This window comes from Crocodylus siamensis, chromosome 2 (genome assembly GCF_052110815.1).
Source record: "Crocodylus siamensis isolate JL-2025a chromosome 2, ASM5211081v1, whole genome shotgun sequence".
In the NCBI taxonomy this organism is placed as follows: domain Eukaryota; kingdom Metazoa; phylum Chordata; order Crocodylia; family Crocodylidae; genus Crocodylus; species Crocodylus siamensis.
The window spans coordinates 201,778,927-201,787,441 of NC_143396.1; the positions used below are offsets into that span (position 1 = coordinate 201,778,927).

The 8,515-nt window shown below is 47.9% G+C and overlaps 1 protein-coding gene across 1 annotated transcript; it reads left to right on the forward strand.

Moving 5' to 3' along the window:
* Nucleotides 1–546: 546 nt before the first annotated feature.
* Nucleotides 547–6,387, forward strand: LOC149871594 (uncharacterized). The gene is made up of 3 exons (XM_090034947.1): nucleotides 547–590; nucleotides 1,090–1,393; nucleotides 5,327–6,387. Exons 1-3 carry the CDS (start codon nucleotides 566–568, stop codon nucleotides 5,529–5,531), a joined length of 534 nt encoding a protein of 177 aa, XP_089891073.1. The 5' UTR covers nucleotides 547–565; the 3' UTR covers nucleotides 5,532–6,387.
* Nucleotides 6,388–8,515: the final 2,128 nt, after the last annotated feature.

The following is an 8,515-nucleotide window of genomic DNA, read 5'->3' on the forward strand; positions in this document are numbered from 1 at the left end:
AGGAACATTTAAAGGATCCAACAGGGAATACATAGTGCTAACCAAAAAATAAACAAATTGAATTATTTTGGTGAATTAATTAGAATTAGCATAAAAATATATCGACTCGCAATTCAGGCTTCACTTCCTGTGTCAGTATTATCATAAATAAATAGCAGCCTCATTTGCATATAGAGGGGAAAATAGCTTATAATGACAAGAATTCTGAACAGCAGAATAACAAGAAGCTCCTTCCATATGTCTGCTGTTCCCACACTTTCCAGAAATGAATACAAAATTTCAGTAAGCGAACCTGAAGCAGTCAGATTTTGTGTGAAAAATTAATCAGTAGAAACATCATGTGTCATATACCAAAATGTTGGATTCTTTTTAAATGCAAATCAATCAGCATGCGGAAGATTAATCATGGTGCATGTTCTGTAATGCATAACAAAGCAAAAATCTGCTCCATAGCACGAGGCTGGGAAAATCTGTGAGCATGTGCATGACAAATCACAGAACACTTCCTGTGACATGTACAAAATTTGGGGCTCCGACAGGGGACAACCAGAGTGTGCAACAGACCATGAAATTCATTCTGGACTCTGCCAGTAAGTTAAGCTATAGATGAAAATTCAGCTGCCCAAATTTTAAGTGATTAATTCTGGTACATTTAAAGAATACAATCCTACCAATATAGGCATACTGAAGCAAAAGGGATGTGTTGGTGTCACTGGGCATAACCCCAGGTAACTCAGAGGGATGGAAGACCACGAGCGTCGAGGAAGTCCTTCTGCTCTGGGCTCAGACGAGCCAGGGCCCCCCCTTGCCCAACCTTTGTAACCCTTTCTATGGCGCCTGTAATCTCCTGTCCTTCTGGAAAACAGGCGAGCTAAAACTGTTATCTGTGGAATGCAAGGGCACCGCTTGGAGAGAGAAGGGAGGAGGGAAACGGGAGGAAGAGGGGGGCCAGCTGGTGGAAAATCACTGTGAATGACCAGGGTATAAAATTCCGCTGTTGCAGGGTTAAATGCACAGGATTTGAGACCATACAGTCTCCCTGTGCCTTTTACTTGAGCTCAAATAAACTCTGTCTGCTTCTCCCCCCAGTGTGTTTATTTGGCGCGACGCACACCGGGCAACGAACCCAATTGTTGCCTCCCTCGGGCACCTTGTGCCAGCAACAGTTTTGGCGCCCAACATGGGGCTTGAGGCTAACATTTCGCCTTGCCCGGATCCCTCCTGGGGTCAACGACTTGCGGCAACAACCAACGCCCAGCACGCACCGGTGGTTTCATCGGGTGCCTCGGCAGAGACGTGGTTTGATCGACCCCGGAGGGCACAACGGTGCAACGCGCTCTAATAGTGCAGAAGCGATTGTGGGCGATGGTGTGGAACCGGTCCCTCGGATAAGGTAGGATAAGCTCAGCAGTCTGAGCATTGCCTGTTAAGACCTGGGGACGCCCAGTGTCTCCCTGTAGGACCTGGGGACGCCCAGTGTCTCCCTGGAGTATGGGCAGGGACAGAGTACAGTTGGCAGGGCACGGTGTACACCCTTAGAATGCATTCTAACTAATTGGAAACTGTTTAAGTCAGATTTAATGACTAAAAATAATCTTAAAAGGTTCTGTACAGTGAAATGGCCTCATATCAACTGGAGGATCAGGAAAGGTGGCCTCCGGAAGGGTCAATTAACTACAATACAATCCTCCAATTACTCCTGTTTTGTCAGTGGACAGGTAAGTGGAATGAACGTTTGTATGCGCAATTGTTTATGGCTTTACGAAATAAGACAGATATTTTGCAGAAGTGTAATTTGACTCCGACAGGATCGGTAGTTGTCAGTGTTAAGTGTCAGCATTCCCCCCCAACCACTGTAATGCTAGAGTTGGCGTCCCCTTCGGCTTTAACACCTCCACCATATAAAGATCAGATGCCCCCGGTTCCAGAGATTCCTCCCTCAGTGGGATTTTATCCTTTACTTACTGAAACTGTAATAGCCCGGCCTAGGGCAGATGGGCGTGCAGCCCAGACCATGCAAGTATACACCCATGTACCTTTTAACCCAGTGGACCTGGCGGCTTTTAAGGCACAGGCTGGAGAATTTTCAACTAGCCCGAGTAAGTTTATCTCTGTCTTTGAGGGATGTTTAGCTAGTCACAAGCCTGATTGGAACGATTGTAATATCCTTATGTGAACCTTATTATCTGAAGTAGAGCGGAATCAAGTTATTTCCAAAGCAAGGGAGGAAGCACAGCGGAGGCATGAAAGGGATCCCATCAATGTTCCTGGTCTGGCAGATGTGGCTCCCCTAGCAGACCCTAGATGGATGGGACCCTAACAACCCTGTGGATCATACCCGTCTTACCTCTTACAAAAAAAAAGGAAGACTTAATGGGTATGTCTGTAGCACAAATCCTGGAGACTGCAAACAGGGCGTATACCCTCAGAAAGGAAGAAGAGGAAAGGAGACAAGTTAGAATGCTAGTAGCAGCAATACAGGCTGGAGTCAGAGAAAGGCCACAAGAAGGTGGGAGAGGCAGAGGTATAAGGGGTCGTGGGCGCGGGCACCCTGGCCCACAAGAAAGACGCCTGGGATGAAACCAGTATGCCTTATGCCGGCTAGAGGGACACTGGAAGAATGAATGCCCAGAGAAAGGGAGAGACTGTACTCCTGTACTCCAAAGGAGTAGGGGTGTCAGGGGAAACGGACCACCCCACCCCTGGAACCCCGAGTAAAAATGCGGGTGGGGAATTCAGAAACTGATTTTTCTGGTAGACTCTGGGGCAGCACGGACCGCTGTAAATCAACCTCTTCAACTTCCCGTAGTGGACTCTCTCACCGTGGTGAGTGCCACGGGAAAAAAAGACTCAGTGCCCCGTGTATGCTCCTGCAGAATATGCTCTGGGAGACTGGGCTCTTTCTCAAAAATTGGTCTCAAAAATTGGTCTACCTTCCAGATTGCCCAACACCCCTGCTAGGACGAGACCTGCTTTGTCGATTAGGTGCATCACTGCATTTTACCCAGGATGAAATAACCCTCACATTGCCCCCTGAAAATGCATGGATAATGACCCTCGTGGTTGAACCCTCAGCTATGAACGCTCCCCCGGAGTGGAACCAGTGGGAAGACCAGGTATCCCATTGGTATGGGCAAAGGGGGTCCCCGGAAAGGCTACACATCAAACCCCCATTAATATCCAGCTACTACCAGGAAAAGGTCCAGTACGAATCAAGCAGTACCCAATCAAAAGGGAAGCCAGAGAGGGACTGCAGGAGACTATAGACCATTTCCTAAAGTACAGCATACTGCGAGAGTGTCAGTCAGCCTGGAACACTCCTATCTTGCCTGTACTAAAGCCTGATGGCACATATCGACTGGTGCAGGACCTAAGGGCGGTTAACGAATGGGTTAAAACTATTCATCCCCTTGTCCCAAACCCGTATACCTTGCTGGCCTCCATAGGGGGGCAGTATACTCATTTCTCAGTTCTTGATTTGAAAGACACTTTCTTTACGATTCCAGTTGACCCCCCCCCCCCCCCAGGAGATAGTCTCTTTTGAATGGGAGGACAAAAAAAGGGTTAAGAAACAACTTTGTTGGACAGTATTAGCCCAGGGATTTAAGAACTCTCCTACCCTTTTCGGCCAGTCCTTAGCTAAAGACTTGGAGGAGTGGAATAATGAGCATGAAGTTCTCTTGTTACAATATGTGGATGATTTATTAATTGCTGCCGTAGATTTAAACTCTTGCCTTAACGCCACTGTAAGCCTCCTGAACTTTATTGGACTTCGAGGATATCGGGTGGCTCGAAATAAAGCTCAAATTGCTCTCCCCGAAGTACGATACCTGGGATTTCACATAAGACAGGGAGAGTGCCAGCTTTCAAGTGAACGAAAGGAGGCTATATGCCAGGTTCCCACCCCAAGCAACCGTAAGCAGCTCAGGGCGTTTCTCAGCATGGCAGGTTTTTGCAGAATACGGATCCCTGAATTTGGACTATGGGCAAAACCACTATATGACTGTGTAAAAGGGGCAGACCATGACCCCTTTTATTGGACTTCAGAAGCCGACAAGGCATTTAAAATACTAAAAAGGAAACTAATGGAAGCCCCCGCCCTGGGTTTACTGGACCTTTCTAAACCTTTCCAATTGTATGTGCATGAACGAAAAGGGATGGCTCCGGGAGTGCTTACTCAATTGTTGGGAGTGTGGAAACATCCTGTTGCTTATTTCTCCAAACAGCTTGATCCAGTTGCCAAGGGATGGCCAGCATGTTTACAAGCAGTTGCGGCAACTGCCCTAGTACTTGAGGAAGCTGAAAAGTTAACGCTGGGAGGAGTTGTGCAGGTGTATACCCCTCATATGGTCCAGGCTCTGCTAGACGCGAAGGGGAGTCTCTGGCTCACCCAGGCTCGGGTGGCTCGGTACCAAGCTAAGCTTTTGGAGAACCCTGAAGTGACCCTGCAGCCCTGCCCCTCCCTTAACCCGGCTACTCTCTTACCTGAAACGGAAGAACAAGAGCATGATTGTTTAGACATCGTAGATGCACAGTACTCCAGCTGTGCAGACCTATAGGATCAGCCACTTCTGAATGCTGACTGTGAGTGGTACACTGATGGCAGTAGCATTGTTGTAGAAGGGCAAAGAAGGGCAGGTTATGCTGTTGTGACCCTTTATGATGTTGTTGAGGCCAAGGGTTTGCCTGCCGGAACATCTGCTCAACTGGCTGAACTGGTGGCCCTGACCCGGGCGCTGGAACTGTCAAAAGGGAAATGGGTCAATATCTATACTGACTCTAGGTATGCTTTTGGAGTACTGCATGCCCATGCTGGCCTATGGAAACAAAGGGGACTGCTGACAGCCCAAGGCTCCCCAGTGAAGTATGGACCCCAAATTCTCCAACTCCTGGAAGCTGTTCAACTTCCCTCGGCAGTAGCAGTAATGCACTGTAAGGCGCATCAGAAAGAGGATCAAGACATAGCCAGGGGTAACGCCCGGGCGGACAGAGAAGCTAAAAATGTTGCCACCCTGAGGACGCCGAGACCTGCTGACACCCATATGCATGCCCTCATTCCATCAGTGGGGGAGCTCCCGGATTCCCAGTACTCGTACAAATCAGACCCTCAAGCGTCATCTATCAAAGATCTGCCAGGAGGCCTTTCTGCGATGGCCCGATGCTTTGCCCCTTGCTTTGCTTCGTATCCGTGCCCCTTTAAAATTATGTTTGGAAGGGCATGGCCTATGAACGGCACGCTGGTTCTAGCAGGGGAGTGGGAAATAGGATGTAATATTTTGTCACAGTATATGTGCTCTCTGTCTGCTGTTCTTTCTTCTCTCCATAGGTACACTAGAGACTTGCAGCCTCTTCTGCTGGATGTTCCAGTCCACTCGTTACAGCTGGGAGATTCCATGCTCATTCGTACCTGGAAGGATGAGCCCCTCCAAGAGAAGTGGAAAGGACCTCACACTGTCCTACTAGTTTCCCACACAGCGGCAAAGGTCGATGGACACAAGAATTGGATTCATCACGAGACAGACTTGGCATGATCTTTCTCCCGGCATATGGAGTGGGCCGGTTAGCCAAGCTGTATTGTCAACTTTCTGCGTTTCTTACAAAATTTGCCAGTGACACTTTAACTATTGAAAAGAGCCTTAACTCCGAGATTTATCAACTTCGTTTATTATCTCTTCAAGACCGTCAGGCTCCAGATTATGTTTTAGCATCTCGGGGGGGTATGTGCTCTAATTGGGAACGAATGTTGTACTTATATCCCAGAAAATTCCCAAGATATTAACAAACACATTTTGTCAGCCGAACAGACTTTTGAGCAGTGGAAAAGTCAAGAACGTGAACCCACTGTTTTTGATTCTCTCTGAAGCTGGTTACCCAACCTCGGAGGCCTAGGAACGGGCATCCTTCACCTCCTGGTCACCGGTGTTGTGTTGTGTTTAATTACCCTCCTCTTATTTGCGTGCTGTAATGCCCTCCTGCGCAAAGTCTGTGCATCTCCCTTCCCGAGCGCTTCACTATACCCCTGCATTGAAGATCCCAATCCTCAAACACTCAATCACATTTTATCTTCAGAATATGAGAAAACTCAGCCAAAACTTTGTTGAGTATTCTCAAAGGGGGGAGTTGTTGGTGTCACTGGGCATAACCCCAGGTAACTCAGAGGGATGGAAGACCACGAGCGTCGAGGAAGTCCTTCTGCTCTGGGCTCAGACGAGCCAGGGCCCCCCCTTTCCCAACCTTTGTAACCCTTTCTATGGCGCCTGTAATCTCCTGTCCTTCTGGAAAACAGGCGAGCTAAAACTGTTATCTGTGGAATGCAAGGGCACCGCTCGGAGAGAGAAGGGAGGAGGGAAACGGGAGGAAGAGGGGGGCCAGCTGGTGGAAAATCACTGCGAATGACCAGGGTATAAAATTCTGCTGTTGCAGGGTTAAACACACAGGATTTGAGACCATACAGTCTCCCTGTGCCTTTTACTTGAGCTCAAATAAATTCTGTCTGCTTCTCCCCCTAGTGTGTTTATTTGGCGCGACGCACACCGGGCAACGAACCCAATTGTTGCCTCCCTCGGACACCTTGTGCCGGCAACAGATGTATTAATAGTCTAAGAATTATATTTGGACTATCTTCTCTGCTTGGAATTATAAATAAAGTCCTACCATGGTATAGCAGGGAACTTGGTATTCCTGCTATTTTAAGGGAAGACAGTCTGCAGGAGAAGCAGGGTGCAGGTGAGGCAGAGGACAATCAAGGGAGCCTGCCTGTTCACCAGAGCACCCCAAGGGATGGCAAGATCAAACGGTCACAAACTCTGCTGCGACCAATTCAGGCTGAACATAAGAAAGAACTTCTTCACTGTCTGATCCCCCAGGTTTTGGAATAAACTGCTGCTGGAGGCGGTTCAAGCACCCACTTTGAACGCCTTCAAGACACATTTGGAAGCTTATCTTGCTGGGATCCTATGATCCCTGCTGAATTCCTGTCCCTGGGGCAAGGGGCTGGACTCAATGATCCGGGATCCCTTCCAGCCCAAATGTCTATGAAATCTATGAGCCATATGACCAAAAAGGGGCTGCGTTTGCAGGGAATAAATACAGGGCCTGAGCTGGGCAGATAATTTGACCAGGAAGTCATGGAGAGAAGAGCTTTGGAGCAAAAGGACTGTAGCAAGACTCCTGACTAACACCTGAGCAGGGGCAAGCAAGACCAGTAGTTTAAGGATTTAGACAGTAGATGGAGGTTGCACCTGACCTGGGAGTGGGGCCAGGACCTGTGGGATAGGGGCCAAGGCTGAGGAGTGGTGCCACAGATGTACCCATGAGGGGCAGGAACCAGGGTCAGGGACCCATAGGTGTGAGGGGTGAGAACAAGCAAGGCCAGGGGGGCTGTAGCCCAGGAGGGGGAGAGTTGGTTAGAGATAATGAGGCCTAAACACAAGAGGGACAGGGAGTACAGGCCTAAACCCAGGAAAGGATGAGATGGCTAGAAGAAACAGAGGCCTAAGTCCAGGAGGAGCTGGGATGGTTAAGGGCACCAGAGCTGGAGGCCCCAACAGCAGTGGAGACTGTTCCAGGTTTAGGGTCCTGCGTTGATTGGAGTTGACACTGGGGCTGAAGGTCCATGGATGAAGCTGGCTGAATTGGACAATGAGGCTTAGCACCCAATGATTGCTGACATCTGTGAGGCTTAGGTGTGGCTAAAAGGAGAGATAAGAAGGCCATATAATTAGCCCTTAAGGCCATGAGCAGTGACACTTATGTTCATGAGTATGAGATCTTGCTTGCGGAGCGCTGCAGCAGTCTCCTTTTTCCAAAAGCATAATTATATCAAGGCGTGCAGGTGAGCTGAAGGGGAGATTGCTCAAAATAAAGTAAAGGTGACAAGGGCTGAAAGGATTCTAGGGATGTCACAGCCATCCCTGGGGGTGGGACCCTATTACACATCAGTGCTCAGAAATTCAGCTTTCCAAAGCAGGTTGCTTACTCTGGGTGAACAGTAAAGACGTCTTCTCACTATTCACAGAAAGTATCTTATCTATTTTTGGCCAAAAGTTTGTTTTCCTTTTCCCATTGTGGTATCCGTGTGCTGAACGGCTCTCATCCTTGGAGGTGGCTGAGTGTGCAACGTGCATGCATGCTACAGTAAAAACTCTATCTAGTCTGTTGCTGTTTTAAGTAAAGACTGAAAAAATTGACTCAGAGTTTGAAAAATGCTTTGAAATCTTTCTAGCTTAGATGCATGTAAAATATAATTAAAAGCTTTGGTTGTGTAATTGGTGCTACGCTTAAGACAAGCTGATTAATGCAGCAGTGCTGCAAATTCTGAAAGGTCTTATTGAGATTATTGAACCTTAGGACTCTATCTGCAGGAATTCTGAAGAGTCTTATGGTACCTTATTGTGATTACTTCAAATTATCAGGAAAAGGAAAAAAAATACGTTCACTGCTTCTCAAATCTGGCCTTTCAAACATAAAGACCGAAAGCCTGTCTATATGGGAAAATATTTTTCCATTTAGCTGA

Coding starts and splice junctions, on each gene's coding strand:
- LOC149871594 (XM_090034947.1), top strand. CDS start 566: ATGAAATTCATTCTGGACTCTGCCA. Junction 591..1,089: donor ATTCATTCTGGACTCTGCCA/GTAAGTTAAGCT, acceptor TTCTCCCCCCAG/TGTGTTTATTTGGCGCGACG. Junction 1,394..5,326: donor GAACCGGTCCCTCGGATAAG/GTAGGATAAGCT, acceptor TTCTCTCCATAG/GTACACTAGAGACTTGCAGC.